Source organism: Rousettus aegyptiacus, unplaced genomic scaffold, assembly GCF_014176215.1.
Source record: "Rousettus aegyptiacus isolate mRouAeg1 unplaced genomic scaffold, mRouAeg1.p scaffold_m13_p_2, whole genome shotgun sequence".
Classification (NCBI taxonomy): Eukaryota; Metazoa; Chordata; class Mammalia; order Chiroptera; family Pteropodidae; genus Rousettus; species Rousettus aegyptiacus.
In genome coordinates, this window is record NW_023416295.1 from 21,728,097 (window position 1) to 21,748,151 (window position 20,055).

A 20,055-nucleotide genomic window follows, 5' to 3' on the forward strand; every position below is an offset into this window, starting at 1 on the left:
TAAAGAATTTAGAGAGCAATAGGAAAGGCTTGATAAAGTTAGAATTCTGCATGCTCGTTGGGAAAAAATGACAGTAAGAAATGTTTAGGTAAGCAGCTGGAGTGGAGGGGTAGGGGTGGGGAAGCAGGAGAGAGAGGGAGGCAGGGGCAAACAAATCTAGCAAGGTCAAGGCTAAAGTTCTTCAGGGGCTTTGCCCTTGGGTAAGGAGCATCTCTTGAGCAGGAAACTGTGGAAAACATGATAGAGAAGACGTCACCATCACGGATGGTGTCAGCAAAGTAAAAAACAACCTTTAGTTTAGTCTAATATTTTATTTATAATTAAAAATAAATATAAATGACCACACTAGAGAAAAGACCAAATTGTTTTTCCAATCTCTCTAATAGAAAATATTGCAAAATCTTCATAGCATTAAGAAGTAATCGAAGAATATGTAAGAAAAAAAGAATATTAGGGTATGTCGATTAATAATAAAGATAATAATACTGTGATTTTTTCCCTATATTTTTAATATTTGTGGTATTTATTCGCTCTCTAAAATTTGTAACTTGTGATGATTAATGGTTCTAAAAAAACATTAACTTTGGATTCACAATTTTGCATTCTTTTTCTTAAATTGTATGAAATTCAAATTGTATCAACTTCAGGCTCACAAAACTTGGAAACTTCTGGGTACAATATAAATTCAATGTGGAATGAACAACTCATCTATAACTATCCAAATTAGAGTTTTACTGTCCCTCACAGAACACCTGAGATACCAGGTAACCAAGAGACTCGGTTGGTGGGAGGAGTGGAAATGAAGATTAAGTGGTATTGGTAACAGACACCCAGGCCTAGATGGGCGGGAATAACATGCCTCTGTCCAGGGGCATGGAGGAGACTCACTTACAGGCCATGGCTAGGAGTCTAGATCTCATTCTAAGAGCAACCAGAAAACAACAGCAAGCTCTGAGTAAGAGAGGACGTGTTTACAATGAGGAGGCAAGTTGTGAGAGGAATGGTGAAAGCTTGTACCAACGTGATGGTTCTTCAGCATTTCCACTGCTCTGTGTCTATAGCCATCAAGTAGAATCGCCCTACGTGCTTGGGGGCACCCTAAGTGTGTCAGGAGCCAGAGGTTCACTGGCTTCCTCAGAAATCCTTGCTCAGCCACTTGACTCCTGGGTCAGCAGCCAAGTGCTATTAAAAAAAAAGAAAAAAAAAAACCCTGTGGGAGGTGGACTTCTCACATCTTCTCAGCTTTCTGATTAATCATTTAGATGGGAAACAAAGCCTACTCAGGTGATACATACATACATACATACATACATACATACATACATACATAAGTGAAGTCCAGGTAAGGATCACAATTCTGTCCCAAATGTTTGACTTTCTTTATTTCTGGTTGGGACGGTTAGGGATGTATTTAAAAAACATAAATCCTTTTTATTCAGTCGCTGTTCCCTAGCAACCACAAAAAAGCATCTGTTTTCCTGGTGTCTGTGAGCACCAGCCCAAGCGGATGCTCAAGCACGCCTCCAGAAGCAGGGAGAGAACAAAAGCACTGGAATCGGGCTCCGGTTGGTGAGAGATTCTAAAAGGGGAATTTGTTAAGAGCTGGGCACCTAATGGAACATAGTATGAGAGACCCGTATCGTCAATGTAGGAGTGCATGGGGGGGGGGGGCCTGCAGGGAGGGTGCAGATATTATTTATGGCATGGTATTCCTATAGAATATGGGGGCTGTGCCTTTTGGGGTGGGAGGATTGGCTTCTATGAAACAGCCGACGTCTTTCCAGTAGCTCTTTTGTGTGTATTTCCAGCCAGAGTCTTGTTTTCATTAAAGCTCTATGGACAGAAAACAAGGGTAACTGGCTGACCTCAAACCTAAACTGAATAGACTCTGCAAATGGCCCTCTTTCAACCAGGCAGAGCTATGCAATGCATGTCAGTCACCGAAGTCTACAGAAAAAGGGACCTCTCCAATCATTTAGTGTTTGTTTTACGAAGGAGTACAAAAACACAGAGAGGCAAATTCACTTGTCCAAGGTGACACAGCTAGTTGGTAGCTTCCCGGGGTCTCTGGGCCTCCAGTCTAGTGGTTTTGGGAAGGGAGGTGCTCATGTTTTAAAGATTTAAACCTTTGCATATTATGTCACATTGAATGGCAGCGGGGAGGGAAGGTGGGTCTAAGAGGAGGCGCAGCAACCAAGAGATGCGAATCTTATAATTTCTAAATTCGAAATTCAAAGGGCTGGCTCAGGACTACAAAACAAGAATGGCTTAAAACAAATGCTAAGTTTTTTGCTTTTTAAAAAGGCATCAAAGCTAAGGAAGCAACCCCCACCTTCACCCCAAATACACATCAGTCAAAAAATTGAGGTAGGACAAATGTTGCACCAACAAATGTTTTTCCAACTTATTGAATTAAAAGAACGACCTACATGCTAGCCTTTGTGGAGTTGTAGAATGTTAGGGTGAAATGCGCTCTCAATCATGTTCATCCGGCTCATCGTTTTTTAGATGACATCTGAGACTGGTGTGCAAAATGGCCAAGAGGTCGGCTGGCAGCACCAGTTAATGGTATAGTGAACACCACATCCTGGCATCTGGCCTCCCTGGGTCTAGTGCTGTTCCTTCTTTAAGCCAGTGGTCCCCAACTGGCCTGTTCCTGTTAGAAAACGGGCCTCACAGCAGAAGGTGAGCAGTGGGCTAGCAAGCAAAGCTTCATCTGGATTTGCAGCCACTTCCCAGCGCTCAGATCATCAGGAATTAGATTCTCTGGGGTCATGAGGCTACCTCTCTGGCATGTAGTAGTATCCACTGCAATTTGCTCTCCTCTACAGAGCACATTACTGTATTTACAGTTAATCTATTTCCAGTGGAATGCTCCCACTTCCTTCTCTCTTTTCACATTTTCCACATCCCATCCAAATAGCCGCAACAAGAATCATTCAAAATAATTAAGTCGGTCTGGTGAGGAATTTGTTTAAATCATTGGCATCCTGTTTCCTGTCTGTTTATTGTTGGAGAGCTGAATCAAATGAAGCTTAATGTTTATATGCTATCATTTTCCAAAAAAAAAAAAAAAGTTTCTCAAGTTTTCTCCAACCACTTTTGAAGAAGTGATTTAAAAACATATGTATAATTTCAAATGTATGTAATGTAATATAATAAACATCTATCATTCTATAATCCCAGAGCCAAAAAAATTAACATTTTTCTTATATTGTGTATTAGTTAGGGTTCTCCAGAGAAACTGAACCAACAGGATGTGTGTATACACATACGGAGAGATTTAGTTGAAGGAATTGGCTTACATGATTGTGGAAGCTTGGCTAGTCCAAAATCTGATGAGGTAGACTGGCAGGCTGGCGAGTCAGGGAAGAATTGCAATCTAAAGTCAGTTTGCTTTCAGAATTCCTTCTTGCTCGGGAGAATTCAGTCTTTGTTCTTTTAAGGCCTTCAACTGATCAGATGAGGTGCACCCACATAATGGAGAGTAATCTGCTTTACTCAAGTCAGTGATTTAAATGTTAATATCCATGAAACATCTTCATGAAAACATCCAGAATAATGTTTGACCAAATATCTGGGGACAGTGGCCCAGCCAAGTTGATACATAAAATTAACCATCACACTTTGCTTTAAATCTTTTTTAAGAAATAAAACATTGTAGATATAGTTCCTATCCCATTTTTGCCTCTCCCTAGGTACCCCATTCAATTGTGATTTTTTTTTTTTTTTTGTAAACTCTTTTTTGAGACTTCAGAAATAATTTGATGCTGTCGCCTGAACTCCAATTTCTGGATCAATGCAGCAGTGAGAATTGAAAACATGGCCTCATACTTGCCATCTTCACATGTTCTTTTAATAACTTTCTGGCCACAGAAATTTGTACAAAGTTTCTATGGAAAACTTCATTACAAAGCCATTGCACCAGGGTAGATTCACTGGTAGTAACTATGTTGAATGTACTTAGACTTAAACATATTCAGATCCCAGGCCATCCATGTTTGGATGGCTCTGCCCAAATATTCCCATCCACTATTATACAAACCATGTCTGTTTTACTTGCTAGTTTATTGCAAGAATAAATAAATGGCGAATGTTGAAAAACCTTGGAAGAAATAAGAAGTATTAGATAAACTCAAGGTACAGTATGCTGGCCTCCAAGCAGCTTTTTGACCTGGAATCTGCTGGATAAGGACCTGAGCCCTGTACACTCTCGGATCCCTTCCAGGGCCTAGGACTCCATGACTGGTATTTGGAGTGATAGCATCCCTTACTCAAATTCTCTCTGATTTGCTGCTGTAGCTTATAGGCTCAGAGAGGCTGGATGTTCACATAGGATATCAGGTGCAGTGTAAGCTGCAGATACCTGCTCAGCTGGAAAAACCTTTAATCATGGAAAGAAGGCTTCTAAAGAAGGAAATGAAAAAGCTCCTGTAAGTATGCATGAGAATAACTTTCATTTCTTTCACTCAGCATTCTGTGGGTTTCATGTGTGATAGATGGTCTGGATATTGGCAGGAAGTTGAAAATCTAAGGAAGATTCTATTCCTCCACTGTCATAAAAAATAAAATAAAAAATAATAATAAAAAAGATGATCTGGCCTCTGTCTCCAGCCACAGAGGTCTCACATGCGGTGCAAAACCAAATGCTGAATCTCTTGGGAGGACGTCTCTACCAGCAGCATGCACATCTGAGGCATGCCCATTCTAGAGCCTAAGATCTGGGCCCATTGCCTGGCAGACTGTGCCGGACAGGATGTGCCTTTGAAAGGGCCCTGCTAATACAAAATATAGGAGAGATTTCTGAAAAATGTACCCAAGGACCCAGGATTTAAATTGCAGCCTCTGCCTCTTTTATTGTCAGTCTTATCGTCTCAATAATTCATCTTTTTTTTTCTTGCCATCTGATTTTTTTAAAAATAATAAAGTAAATATTAAGTTTTCCCATGGAAAATTTTTTTCTCCTGTGCTAGATTTTCTTTGACTTGCTACTTTGTTAAGAGGTTGGCGAAAATCAGAGACCATATAAAAAGAAAGAAAAAAAGGTTATATTCTATTTCATATGTATTACAGTCACAACGATAATACCTTTTTCATCAAAGACCTTAGCACAGTCCTCATCAAATGTTCTTTTTCAGCCGACTAGGTTAATTACCCTTTAACAAGTCCTTAAGAAATGCCGGAATAAACTGTGTATGAAGTCATATATGTTTACATGTACATGTTTGGAGGCCAACATAATAAAGAACAAATCATAATCAAGAATGTCAATTCCTCCACACAGAGCTGCAGTTTCAAAACTGATATAATTATATAGCCAAAGAATACATTTAGGTTACTTTAAATAAAGTACCTTGGAATTACAAAGAAAAAAAAAGAGAATTTTTGTCCATTGAAGTTTAATGACTCAGAAGAGCTTTTAGGAGCCCGAGACAAAATTATCCCCCACACTTGCCCAAAGTGTGCGAATCCTGCATCCGTCCAGTCCCTCCGGACTTTCCCAGAATAGCGACCTTTCTATTCTCTTCCCAGGGCCTTTATTTTACCCTCGCCTTATTAAAAGTCACTGTTCTGAAAGGATCTGACGAAGATACACTAAAGAGGAATTACTAACATATTTTTAGGCATAACTCCTCCTAAGGATATTTGCATTCTAATGGGTAAAAGCTTTTAAGCAAAAGAATACGTCTGTATGGAATAGCATCTATCCAGAGTTTATCAACTTTGGACATTCTGCCTTAATTTAACACGGATCTTTATTTTGAACAGTGGGTCTCAGTCCTGTCAGTTTTATAAAAACTTTTCTGCATGTGGGGATTTATCATACTTTCTGTTTTCCTATACACTCTGCGCTGACCATGTGAGTTTAATTTTTAGATACGTGTGATTTAAGTTAATCGTGGTTAGACATTTGAAGCCTGCGGCATGGCAGAATTCCCATTTAAATCAAAATGAAATGTGAACTCAGCTGCCAGAGCCGCCTGTGACTGCTCCTGTATTTGGTAGAGGAGGGAGGGGCTGGGCAGGACCCCTCTTCTGCAGACTCCGATATCGTTCCCAATGGTTCAATCCTGCTCTCTTGCTTTCAAGGGGAGATTATATTGGCATCAGACTTCGGGAAAATGAATTTGACCCAAAAGGAAGAAGGCAACTCACCTTTCTAGATGATATGGTAAAGAAAGGCATGCGGGCGTGAGTCACATTTGAGTTATATGTGTATGAAGAGGACGGAGCAAGGATCTAACGTATATAATAATACGAGGCTAATCTTGATCCCCCAGAATGTCATCTCTGTCATCTTCTCATCTGAGGATTTCCCATACGGTCTTTCCAACTCATTAAACAGAAAGTAGAAAGAGTGCAAGGGTAAATGTTACATAGATGTTAAAAAATTTTGGTCAGAATTAGCTATCACGTAGTTCTCAAATATAATACTTTTTTTCCTTTTTAAATCATTTTCATTAATGGACAAAGCCAAAGAATTGAACAATCTTAAAATTCCTTGTATTTTAGGATTCAGTATTGCTCATACCGAAACTCAGGTTCATGTTATATAATAAAAGTTCACTTTGCATAAATTAAGAAAGAAAGTGTGTAAAGGTCTAATTCAAAAGAAATTAGTAAACCCTCAGCTTTTTTATGCTACCTGTTTACCATTGCACTAATAAGGAAAAAAGGGATCTTTCCTTCTCCCTCCCCCTCTCCCTGTTTGACTTCCCTGGAGCTGAATAAGCAGATAAGCCTTGGCGTTCTAAAGTGCATCTCTATGCTTGTATTAAATGAAGAAATTAAGCTGATTAGATAAGTGCTTCTCAGACTTTAATGAGGTCTTATTACAAGGCCGTTGTGATTCAGAAGGTCTGGAGTGGGGCTTGGAATTTGCATTTTTAATGAGCAAACAGCCAATGATGCCAGCGCTGCTGGCCGGTGCATCAATCAGTCTTTGGATTAAGTTTCAACAACTGATCATAGTCCATTTTTTTTCTTTCTTTTCTTTTCTTTTTCCTTTTTCTTTTTCTCTTTCTCTTTTGATTTATTTTTCAATTTGATTCAGTCCCTGGAAGAAAAAGAAATAACTACATTGTTTAGAGAATGTTGGCATTATTTAGAACCTTAGAACCCATCTAAAAATACAAAAACCAAACTGACCTTCCCTTTTCTAGGATAGGCACGGACATTCGAATTGGTCCTCAGCTTCTTACTGTACAGGAGACTCTTAGCGGGTCACTTGATCAGGTTTACTTCAGTCCCTGCTCTTGGTCCTTCCACCCAGAAGGTCCCCCTCACCCTTTAAGCCCCAGCTCCACTGAGGCCTCTTCTCTGAAGCCTCCCGAGATTCCCGGGGTGGACACACCACCTGCCTTGTGTACCTGGAAGTACATTTCTGTCATTCTACTCACAGAATTAAAAATCGTTCCTCGGGTCCCTCTTCCTCCATCTTCACCTTTTTCTATGTTAAAATTTAAGAAAACCAAGGCTAGAGAACATCAACTGCTTACCTAAGGATATATCATGAACTGATTGCAATACCTGTATTCGAGCCCAGATTCTCTGATTCCCAGTTTAGTATTCTTTCCAAGAGTCTATCCTTTCTTTTTCGGTCCACACACACCAAAGGAACTGCTATAGTGAGAGGTAAATGTAATGCCTGAAGACCCCTAATAATTTCTATCTGAGCATCAGATTACTGGACAGAGCTGATGATCCTCACCATCATGGACATGACAAAATAGTAGAAGGCTTAGCAGTGCCATTGTCATTGGGCCCAGGGAGTGCGTTAGCCCGTGTCCAAGCCGGTTCCTTTGCTCTGTGTGCTTCCTGCTTCCAGGCACACTATGACTTGGCCATCAGTGTTGCTTTGCAATGGCTGGATCACCCAGAAGACTTAACGTGGCTGGAGTGGGAGAAAGTGTAAGTTGAAATAGTTTTGTTTTAAAATAGTACGAGTAATGACAGAGGAAGTTCTACCTGGGGTCTTCCACCGGGAAGTGCTCTGATTTGAAAACACCGCAGGGAGATATCCCTCTCCAACTAGAAATCTGAAGAAACCCCACAGTTATCAATTTGTGGGAGTCACCTATATATTTACATATGTTGCATCTCTACTAATTGGTTTCCATCAGGAGAAATCCTTTCTTGCATGGAATGCTCTGCCTTAGCGATATGACTGCTTTATTAGCATAGAATGCTCTGCCTTAGCAATATGACTGCTTTATTACATACAGCCTATGATTTTAAAGATGGTCAATCCTGTGGGAAGGCAGTTCTTTTCATAAAGACTTTCAAACACAACTTCTTAAGCATTTAACGAGATATGTATCTGAGTCGAGCTATTCGAAAGGAAAGAATAATTTCCTTTCCAGGATTATTGGCATTTTCTCCATGTGGGCCAGGCAGACTCACTCAATTTTTAAGAACATGAAACCAGTGAGGTCGGAATTGAATAGTTTATTCTAGAAGCCAGTTGTTTTTTCTGTTCCATGGCCTTAGAACACACACCTGATCCTGGATGGTTGTATCAGTTAGAGTTTAGTAGCAATAAGCAGAAAATCTAGTTCAAAAAGACAAGCACCAAAAAAAAAAAAAAAAAAAAAAAAGAGAGAGGGAGAATGAGAAGGGGGATTTATTGCCTCTTTGTCTGAGAAGTCCATGAGTAGGTCTGCCTTAGACAGGGCTTAATTTAAATCCCAAACTGTGTCCTCAGGATCTGTCTCTTGACTATTTCTTCTGGATGGACACTATCCTTAGTTTCATCCCACTTTATTACAACATTCAATCCAGGGGAGAATGGACTCTTTTTAATCACAGAATTGTGTCTCAATGGCTCTGTTTGCCCTGACTTGTCTAAGAGTGGGGGTTGGGAGTGTAATACACTGACTAGCTTAATCCACAGTGTGTTTCCCATCTCTAGAATCCAGGGGTATTGTCAGCTTCCCTAGAAGCACATAGGCTTACAGTGGGGGAAGGCAGTTCCCCAAGCAAATTGCTATAAGAAGGGAAAGGATCCTGGTTGGCAAAACCATAACTGTCTACCATAGTCTGACATTGTTTGATATCTGCAAAAACTTGTAGAGATGAGGGCAAATTCATCGTCATTGTTGGAAGATTCAAAATTCAAAGTGTGTACTTTACTGGTGGCAAATTAATCATATCAATTTTGTAAACAAGTGCATAGCACACAGCCATTGGAGATTATTTATGGATTATTATCACAATCCCAGCAGATATCACAAATAGGAATAAAACCTCGATTCATATTTATTCATATTCCTCCTTAGGAAAAGGCCATTTTGTGGCAGACTCATATATCCAAACCATAGAGAAAGAGAAGCAATGATTTTATCATCTTATGCTGGAATCTTAATGGTAAGAAAAAACACTTTTTGCATACATAGAGATTTTATATTTACTATGCACAATGTGATATTAATGCATATTAATTTTCTTTTTCAACTGATGTTTATAAATCTTAATGTTTATTAATATTAATGTTTTATTTTTTAAAATATAATAAAAAGATGTTGGCTTCTATATTGTAATATGGAAACATTTATTTAAGGGGCATAAAAACCAGAATGAAACATTTTAATAATTGAAATCTGGATATTCTGATTTATCCATTTCTTCAGAAGTTATTTATTTAGTGGTCATGCCACCCAGGTACAATGCAAGACATACTGGAGGTGTCACAGTTTTGTTTTGTCATAAAAGAAAAACCATGATATGATAACACATTTTTGTTGTTGTCGTTGTTTAACAGAACAGCATCCCAATTGAGGAAGTCTTTAAAATTTATGGGGCTGATTCTTCTGCCAATTCTTGTACTACCAAGGTAGGGGTGACCTGAGACTATCAATATTAGGAACTTCTAGAGAGAATTTCTTTATTTGATACATTTATAATGTTGTCTTTTCAGGCGTGAAATAACAATTTTAAATTAAAACCAGATGTAGTCATCTCTTACTTGGGTAATATGTGTACACAATGCTTTCCTCAGGTAGAGGACTGTATTTATAATAATAAAAGTATTTTGTATGAGGCTGAGCAGCAAAGAGAGCACCAGGCTTGGGGTCTAGATTCTGCCTCTGTTTCCAATTAACAGAATTTCTCACTTATACTTTTTGTAATGAAGACCTGGGCAGTCAAAGTGCACCCCTTGTCCAATGTAGCATAACATCTAGGACGGGGACAAGATCAGCAAGGTTCATTCTCATGGTAAATAATGTAGTTTACTGTTGCCACATTTCTGCTTCCTGTGACTCCTTTGAAATGGCTGCAGTAGAAGCAGTAATGATGGGGGAGTTCAGACACCTGGGTCTGAGTTCCGACTCTGACTCCGTGGATCCCTAGGTCCCTTGTCCTCTTTGGGCTTCCATATACTAATCTTTTTTTTAAAAAAAAATAGAGTATACCAAATGAACTTTATGGCCACTTTAGTTTTCCCTATTTATGAATGTATTAACATTCAGTAAACATTTAAGTAGGGGGTTCTATTTGGAGGTGAACTACTGATTTGCTTACCTTTAGATACCTCCAGGAGAAAGAACAGAAAATGAAAAATGGGTATAGAGCAGGAGGGAGTCAGGGAAGGAAGCAGGCAGGACCTCTCCTTCACACCCAGGCCTTCTGCTGACCCAGGCCTTCTGTTTCTTTCGATGCTCCCACTGAATTTGGAAGGGAGGCCAGGGCAGGTACAGGGCTAAGGCTATCGGAACATCTGCCTCCCTCATTCTTTTACCTGTAGACCATTCTGCAAACAGTGAGGTTGTGTAAAGTCAAGAGCACTCCAAGTTCAGCTTATGAGTCAAGCGTTTATTGTGTTGTAACTTTGAAACAAACTGTCCTTTCATCTGAATTCACATGTAACTTGGCTATAGTCCTGAGACTTAAGTTCTCCTGATCACTATACTTTCAACTTCATTCATTCATTCATTCATTCATTCAATATAGTTGTAGGTGTAGGGAATATAATGGTGAGCAAGTCAGACAAGATTACTTTTCTCGTGGTTCTTATATCTCGTATTAGGGCTGACATTCTACCTTGGCCACCCCAGGCCTGATACTGTTCAGAGACCAAACTCTTCTTGGCTTTTAAAGAAAGCCCAGCTCTCTGGGTTTTTCAGAAATCCAAGCAAACCAGACTGCTACATTCCTGCTTGTTTTTCCTGCAGCTTTCTCCCTTTCAGGCTGTCCTCTTCTCATCCTTCTCGCCCCTACTCCCCATCACATACACGTAAATATCTGATCTCCAAGCCCCTCTGCTTCCGGTGACTGTGTTTTCTTAGCCTCATCTTCTGGTGCCTTGGGGCGGTTCAGATGAGGCATCAGGCGTATCTGATCTGTTGGCCTCCTCTCACTTGGCTAGGGGGAAAAAATGGACAATCATATCCTGGAGGAGATGGCCATCCAGTCTCAGTCCAAAAGGATTGCAGACATGGGTGTCGGGATAGCTCAGATGAGCCAGATTCACTTAAAAGAGCCAGAGGAGGAAGCCATAATGTTTAGAGGTGGGCCAGCCAATCTCTACCTATCCATTAAAGAGCCTTTATTCAGCACCTTCTCTGTTTAGTTACACACAGTCTCTGTCTTCACAATCAGTGACCAATAATACAAAGCCCAAATGTGCACATACACTACACAGTGACCAGCACTAAAGGGAAGTAGATAAGATACAAGGGAGTTTCTTTCAAAGGTCCGTGTTTGTTTATTGATACAGGAGATGAGTATCAACCCACTTATTGATTTGTATGTGAGAGGCAGTTTGTATAATAGCTAAGCACATGGATTCTAAAGCCAGGCTGCTGAGGTTTGAACCCCAGCTCCACTGGCTACAAGCAGAATAATCCTGGGCAGGTCTTCTCAGATCTGTCAGTCTCAATTTCATTTGTAAAAAGAGGGACAAGAAGATGGGTTGTTGTGGGCAATGGAATGTTAGTACCAGTAAAGCGCTTAGTGCTTAGCACCTAGTAACCTCAAAATACTAGCTATAGTTAAGTTATTATTATAGTTATTATTCAGGGGTTGGGTATCTGATTTCCTTTATGTCTAACTAAGTCAGGGTTTCTCTACATTTTAGACCAGATAATTTTTTATTGTGTGTAGGGGGTGGAGTCAGGGGCTCTTCTGTGCCTTGTGGGATGTTTAACAGCATCCCTGGGTAATCCTTTACCCACTAGATGCCAGTAGATTCTCCCACCGTCGTGACAACCAAAAGTGTTTCTACTTTGTTGAATGTACCCTAAGAGGCAAAATCACTGCTGGTAGATGACCACTGTTCTAAATATTCATAACTTAAATAGTTCATCAAGCATCCATGTGTATTATTAACATAATATAAACTTTGCCTATTTTAGACAATGAAATAGCGCAAAGGGTATGATATTAGTTGAGCTACAGAGATAGGAATCTGAGGATCATCTACCCCTGTGAACCACCCAAGTTCCTCCCTGCTCAGGCCTTTCTTTTGCTCCACTCGGGGACCTCCTCTACATCTTAAATAAGGAAGTAGCAGAGCCTCTCAAAGGAAATGTGACATTTCAAAGATCTTAAATTGTAAGAGCTATTTTAAAACAGTCCTTGGAGCTTAACGATTTCAAACTTTTTAACTAGGAGATGGGCTGCTCAAAAAAATAGGTATTGCCAAAAGTCCTTCTCAAATTGCTGCATATATCTGAATGACCTTTAATTCTTTTCAGATAAAATGTCTCCTAAGCAACAGCTAAAACCCTTCTCAAGCAAGAGCTTGATTCCCTGTCGAATACTAATTAGATTACGTAGAATTTCCGGCCACCAGAATCGGCCACATGATACAATATGGGTACTGTGCTCGGGCTTGATGGCTTTCTTCAGGACTGTTTGCTGCCACCTGGTGACAGAAAGCCAACATGGACGCAGTATTCACCAATTCTATTTGCTTCAGGTTTTACCCCTGATAAGGAGCTGTCTTTGCTAATAAGGAGACATTTTTCTGCTGAGGACTTTGGACCCATCGAAGAAATCAGCTCGGGGCTTCTCACAAGTGAGGGTTATTTACAGTTAGCTTCAGATAAATGTAAACTGTCCTACTAAATTTTAAACTGATGAAAAAAGAGCATAAATCTTCCTTCAACAAATAAAGCAAGCAATAAAAATATTTTTCAGCTCCATTTGATGGAGAAAGAGGGAATAAGGAAAGACAGGACTTTATACATCCTCATCTTCTTCTTGTCCCCCTCCTCCTACCAGTTGGAAGGAGTTTTTGCCGAATGTGTTTTGGACATAATTTGGCACTCCATAAGTACTTGAGTAGAAAAATAACAATCATAACAATACTTTTACATTGACACAATGAAGACATTAGTAAGTGGCCTTAAAGTAAAAAAGGCAGATGTGATTAAGTCTAAGTTTAGGATTTAAATTCCATCTTTTAAATAATTGTTCATACAAACCACACCGAAAGCTACATTAATTGCTTGTATGAGCCACCAGATTATCAGGACTCACAGAATATTCGAGCTGGAAATAACCTTTAAAATCACTGGGTTCAATTCCCCCCTGTAAATAGAGAAATCGGCACATGGAAAGCATCAGTCTTGCATCGAGAACAACATATGACTAGACCCATCGAGGGGATCACTCTGTAAGTTATATAAATGGCTAAGTACTGAAGGAAAAAAAATGTATGAGCCAGTTCGCTTTTTCTTTTTCTTTTTTTTAAATGCTAGTTTATTTTTTCATATTATATATACATATTTTTTAACATTTTATTTTTTCTCTTTTTCTTGTACCTTATACATCATCCTAAAAAGCTATTGTCACAGCCGTAATTGCCCCATGCTTATATAAAGCCTCATTTCAATTACTTTTGTGTTTTAGGGTTATCATTCTGAATAGATTATATGCCTCCTGAGGTTAGAGGCCATAGTTTATGCTTATGTTTAAGTCTTTACAAGGCTGGATATGAAGTAAACTCTCAAAAAAATTTTTTTTCACTTGAATAAAAGATTGAGGTCAAATTTGGAAGTGGTCCTGCTGAGGTGGCTCTAAACTGTTCTGTTGAAAATTATAAAATAATATATAAATATAGTCCCTTTCTTCAAGAAAAAGACCCTCCTAAATAACTATAAACCACACAATTATCTTAGAGATCAGATTCTTGTGGAAATACAAATTTTGACCTACCTTGAAGGGATGTCAATTTTGTGGGAACTTGATCGTTGAGTTTGGGATAGTAAAAATAGAGTAAAAAATTTCTACTGAACTGGTAATCTAAAAATAAGTGTTTATCATCCTTGTCTTTTGCTGTTTGCTTCGGTTATACATCATGTAAGGGTATCCTATTGGTGGAATGGAATATTTGTTGAAATGCACACTTAAAGAGTAATCAAACTTTACTCCTGAGAAAGAAAAGTTCTGTAAATATAAAACCCGAATCTCTGTCAGTGAGAAACCAAGGCATTGTTGATCTTGCAGTGGAATGTTAATTATTTCAGACCTCATGGCTCTGATTAGTTATTTGTCAGCCATTCACTCAACCTTTCTCTGGTAGGTGAAGCAGGATCCTGTACAGAAAATGGTGGCAAAGTTATTGCCACGAATAATTCTATACAATAGAGAGAAACGAGTCGGGGAGAAAGACAATGGTGATAGATATCATTAATAATTATTACTATCATTAATTTTAAAGCTACTATATTGTACTATGTGCTGAACACTATTCTAAGTACTTTACATATGCTAACTCTTTAATCCCTACCACAACTCTATGAGGTAGGTACCAGTATTATTATTATCGTCACATGAAGAAACAGGCAGAGAAGTTAAATGATGTGCCCAAGGTCACACATCTTATAAATGGTATAGCCTACATTCAAATACAGCCAGTTAGACACCAAAGTCATGCTGTTAACTACCATTGCCTTGACTAGAATCATAGTTATCCAACTGGTCAATACTATTTAAGTGCCTGCTATGTGCTAGGCACTCTCTAAGGCACTGAAGAGAAAAGGTTAAATTAGCTAACTAGCCTCCCTCCTTCCACACTGCAATCCATTCTCCACATAGCAGCCAGAGTGATCTTTTTAAAACCTAAATCAGACCTTGTAACGTACTGCTTGAAAATACTTTTCTGGCTTCCATTGCACCTGGAATCAATTTTAATGTACAGCTCCACACCACGATCTGGGTCCTTCCTCCCTCTTCTGTCTCATCTATAATTTTCCCCTTTATCACTATGCTCTAACCACTGGCTTCCTTTCTGTGTCTGGAAGGCACGAGATTATTCCAAGAAAGGCTTCTCATTCCCTTTGCCTGGGACACTTCTCTCCAGCCCCTCCCATGGCTGGCTGCTACTCATCCTGTAAGTCTCAGCTGAAACATTGCTTCCAGGATTTCTCTGTCCATTCTGTCTGAAATGGTGGCTGCCCAGTAACCCCCTTTGTTTAGTTTATTTATTAAACTTATCACGATGTATAGTTACTCTGTCGTCTAATAGTTTATTGTTTGTCTCTCCTCACTCAGCCCTAAAAAGGCAGGAAACCTTCTCTATTTTACTAACCACAACTCCTAAAAAGAGCCTGGTCCATAGTGGATGCTCACTGAAAACTTGAATGAATGACCAATGAATGAATGAATGAAGGGGCAGTCCAAGCCTCGAAGAAGTTTCCAATGTAGTGCAGTAGACGGAGGGTTATAACTAACTATAATGCACTTGGTTTGTTCTATGTGACGAACATGCTTTGAGTTCACAGATGAGTGAGCAATAATAATTCTGCCTTGGGGTGAGGTGGACGGCTGGAGGCAGGCATGGGAGAGTTGAGGTAGGGAGACACTGGGGCAAGTTTCTCAGAAAAGGTGACATTTGAGCTACATGTCAAAGGAAAAGTAAGGGCTCAAGGGAAAAAGAAGGAAATCACTGTTTTAGGTAAAAGGAACCATTTGATGGGCATCAGAGCATGAAAAAAGCATTCTAGGCAAGGAGAACCAGGCAGGAAAGTAGAAGGCAGTGTGTGAATGTGCATGACAAATGAAATGTGGGCCGCTGGTGATGTCTAGGACCGTGGGTTGGTACGCAGGCCCAGGGCAGCAACTAGCAGGTATTAGCAGCACAAAGTGTGTGCAGCTTTTAACAGTGAGACTGTTTTCCTTTCAGGGTCCCCGAGCTCCACCTTTCCACCTCTCCTTGCACCCTTTTGCCATGTTAACAGCACCCAAAGCAGCAGAATACGCCCGCAAACAGAGTAAGCCTTTTACTTCCATCGGCTTAGAGAAATTTAAGTAAACCTAGGAGGGGAATTCACAAAGATCAAAGTTGTTATGGTAATCGGATCTCTCTGTCTGATTGAATTAAAAAGAATCAGGAGCATTTACGACTTGATTTCTCTCCATTATCAAAATCAGGGACGACTTATGTCTCAGACCCTTTGGTGATGGGAGCAAAGCACGCTGCAAGGGAAGGATCTGAAACTGCGGGTGGATTCATTTTTTTAGAAAGTGTTTTTTTGTACAGATATGGTTACTACATGTGTCTCTAGGTGTCAAGTTAAGAAGGAGAGCAACGACTAAAAATGCCACCAGCAGCTCTACGAGGGAAGCAAATGCTATGGAACAGAAATCATCAAAAAATTTATCTTTGGACACACAGCCAAAGAACAAAGTAGGTCTAAAAACACAAATTGGACCAAACTGATATCGTATATTTTGGGAGTACTTTACTCATATGGTAGTTAAGAGTCTATCTAGCCTTTAGAGGTAGATGCTCTGTGTTTGAATCTAAAGCCCACTTCTGTGTGCTTCAGGCAAGTTACTTAACCTCTCTGTTCCTTAGTTTCCTCTTCTGCAAAATGCAGAGAATAATGGTACCTCCCTCTAGGTTGTTGGATTGATTAACTGAAATTATGCATGTTAAGAGATTAGACTAGTACTCGCACAGAGTAAATCCTAAATAAATATTAACCATTATTATTTTTTAGCATTTGAGAAATGCTATTCACAAGTTAATCATCTATTATTCTGTGGATTCAGATAACTGTGTACATGCTTACAGTAAAAATTTCAAATAATACAAAAATTATAAGTGAAAAGTAAAAGAATCTCCTTTTCCCCATATACCTTTTCTATTCCTCAGAAATAACTGCTGTTAATATTTCTTATAATATTCAAATATTGCTGTACATGTATACAGAAATATGCATACATGTATGTCTTACTGATTTCTTAGAAATAACCAAATAATTAAAGAAATAAATATTTTTATTAAGAGGTAAATATTTTATTAAAGGTATGAAAAATATGCTTTAAAGTTTATTGTTTGAAGTTTTTCATTCGATATACATGAGCTTCTTAGTCTTTTCCTTTCTGGCTTATAGATATTATGTCATGACTTTTAGCCGATACACAATTATGTAATCTCAAGATGAAACAAATCTTTATCCAGAATTTTCTATTTATTTCCAGCCACTGAATTTCTTAAAGTAAGGGAAAAGAAGAAATTACTTTTTAAAAATCCAGATATTCTAGCAAACAGTTTTAAATATTTCTTTTATACTATATTGGTGTTAGTAGCTCATTTATTAGTCAAAATGGGTATGAGCATGACCATATCCTAAGAAAGTATCGATATTGGGAAGATGACAAGCAAATTAATATGGAATAAACAGGACCATACCAAAGACCTAAAAAACAGCATACTATAGTGATTAAGAGTGTAGACTCTGGATTCAGATGGCTGGATTTGAAACCTAGTTCCCCATTTAATAATAACTTGGGTAAATTATTACGTCACTTTCTCTGTACTTTATCTATAAAAAGAGGATTACAACATTACTTACCTCATAGAGTTGTTACAAGGACTACGTAAGTTAATATATGTGGAAGGGCTTAGAAAAGCGCCAAGACTATAGCAAGCAATCATATAAGTGTCCCCATTATTGTCACTCCTGAGAAACTTACAATATTGTGGAAGGGAACAAGACTTGGAGAGAGGGCAGTTTGAGGGGTCTGGTTTCTGTTTCCACACATAAGGAGCTTGGATATCGCTACTCTATCCCAACAAGTAAAAAGCTGAACAGACCGAAAAATCAACACTTCTTATAAATGTAAGTGAAGGGAGGACACAGCTGTCCTCAAGAATAAGATGAATTGATGGATGGCTAGAGGGATGGAGAGACACACTGATATATGTTAAAGCAAATACGGCAAACTGTTAACTACAGAATTGGCAGAGGAGCATATCTATCCTCATTGCACAATTCTTTCAACTTTTCTGCATGGAAAATTTCATAATGAAATTATGAAGAAGAAAAAAAAGACAGAGATTGTCAGTAGATAACAAACAGAACCCAATTACGTGTTGTCTGCCAAGAAATCCACTTGAAATATAATGACATGTAGATTAAAAGTAAATGGATAGAGAAAAATATGCCATGTTGACACTAATCAAAAAAAGGAAAAGTAACTATATTAATTTCACAGAGAAGTCTATGGCCATGCCATCCTGAACATGCCTTAATCTCATCTGATCTCAGAAGTTAAGCAGGGTCGGGCCTGGTTAGTACTTGGATGGGAAACCACCTTGGAATACCAGGTGCTGTAGGAGCTTAAAAAAAAAAATAATTCACAGATAGCTGACTTCAAAGCAAAGAAAGTTATCAGGGATAAACAAGGAAATTACATGATGACAAAGGTTAATCTCCAAGAAGACATAACATCCTTAACATGTATGCATCGAACAATAGATCATCAAACTACTTGAAGTAAAAACTCATAGAACTGCAAGGAGAAATAGATAATTTCACTATCCTAGTTGGAGACTTTGACACCTCTCTACCAGAAATAAAGAGAGAGTAATTTAAGTTTAAACTCAAAGTAGTACACAAGAAATTCAAAGTAATATGCCACGAGGATAACACACAACTAAGGGGCAAAGAAATTATTTGGTTTGGGTATGATTATCAAAGGAGGAATTACTTTTATTATTTGCTTTTATTTGGAAATAATTTCAAGCTTAGAGAAAAGTTGCAAGAATAGTACAAAGAATCCTCATAAACCCTTTACTCAGATTTACCAATGGTTAACATTCTGCTCTGTTAACTACATCATTTTCTCTCTGCCTCTCTCTCCCTCTGCCCCTATTTCTCTCTCTTTCTCTCTCTGTATATAGATACAGATATATAATTTTTTTCCAAGCAATCAGAAGTTATATTGCCATATCATTTTACCCTCATATACTTTAGTGTGTATTTTCTAAGAATAGTCATTCTCTTAATAAAATGATCGACTTTAGAACATCTAACATTGATACTTTTATCTAATCTACTGTCTATATACAAATTTTGTCAATTGAACCCCCCAAATTTTTTTCCTTCTGTATAGGATCTAGTGTGGGATCATACATTGTATTTAGTAAATAGGAAAAATATAACTCGATTTCCAAATGTCTCAGAACAGTTTTATGGAAATTCTTTTGTACCTATATTCATTTTAAGCCATCTTTGTCAGTAACTTAATATCTTATACTTAACCTTAACTCTCTATAGATTGAAAATCAATGTCTGTGTCCATGTTAAGTTGATGTGCTTCATACTAAAATTCATCTTTTTATTCTTCAGATCACTTAGAAACTTGGAACTGCACCATGGGGCTTTATAATAAAGTCTCTGGGAGAGGAAAAGAAACATCATCTGAAAACTACAACTCTTGTCAGCACATTTTTCTTTACAGTTAGCTTTTGATGCAAACTGCACTGGAGTGTTATTATTGGATATTGATCTTTCTTCTCTTAGAAACATATTGTATGATTACATTCGGGTTTAAAAATGTGTATATCTTATGCGACGTCATTGTAAGTGGAAGACTGTTAGTCAGAGAATTCCAAGATCATATAGTGTTTCTATGTCATTGCAGGCTGACTTCGTAGCACATTTTCCAAATGTTTAGCACTGAATATTGCAGAGTAATGGAATAAAATAAAATTAATGTCATTGATTGCCTTTATTATGTTCTCATATGGAAACATTTAAAATCATTTAAATAAAGCATTAAAAGAAAAATGGGTGTAAACTTTCATTTAACAAAATA

General features: G+C 38.4%; 1 protein-coding gene and 1 pseudogene across 1 annotated transcript; both read left to right on the plus strand.

Moving 5' to 3' along the window:
• The first annotated feature begins 609 nt into the window (after nucleotides 1-609).
• On the plus strand, nucleotides 610-20,021 carry CUNH2orf80 (chromosome unknown C2orf80 homolog). Its single transcript, XM_016135024.2, is given in 10 exon segments — nucleotides 610-1,449; nucleotides 1,451-1,565; nucleotides 4,303-4,433; nucleotides 6,091-6,172; nucleotides 7,829-7,911; nucleotides 9,279-9,366; nucleotides 9,761-9,832; nucleotides 16,130-16,217; nucleotides 16,512-16,633; nucleotides 19,587-20,021. Coding segments are annotated over 10 exon segments (873 nt in total). The 5' UTR covers nucleotides 610-1,366; the 3' UTR covers nucleotides 19,596-20,021.
• On the plus strand, nucleotides 18,455-18,574 carry LOC118614594 (annotated as a pseudogene).
• Nucleotides 20,022-20,055: the final 34 nt, after the last annotated feature.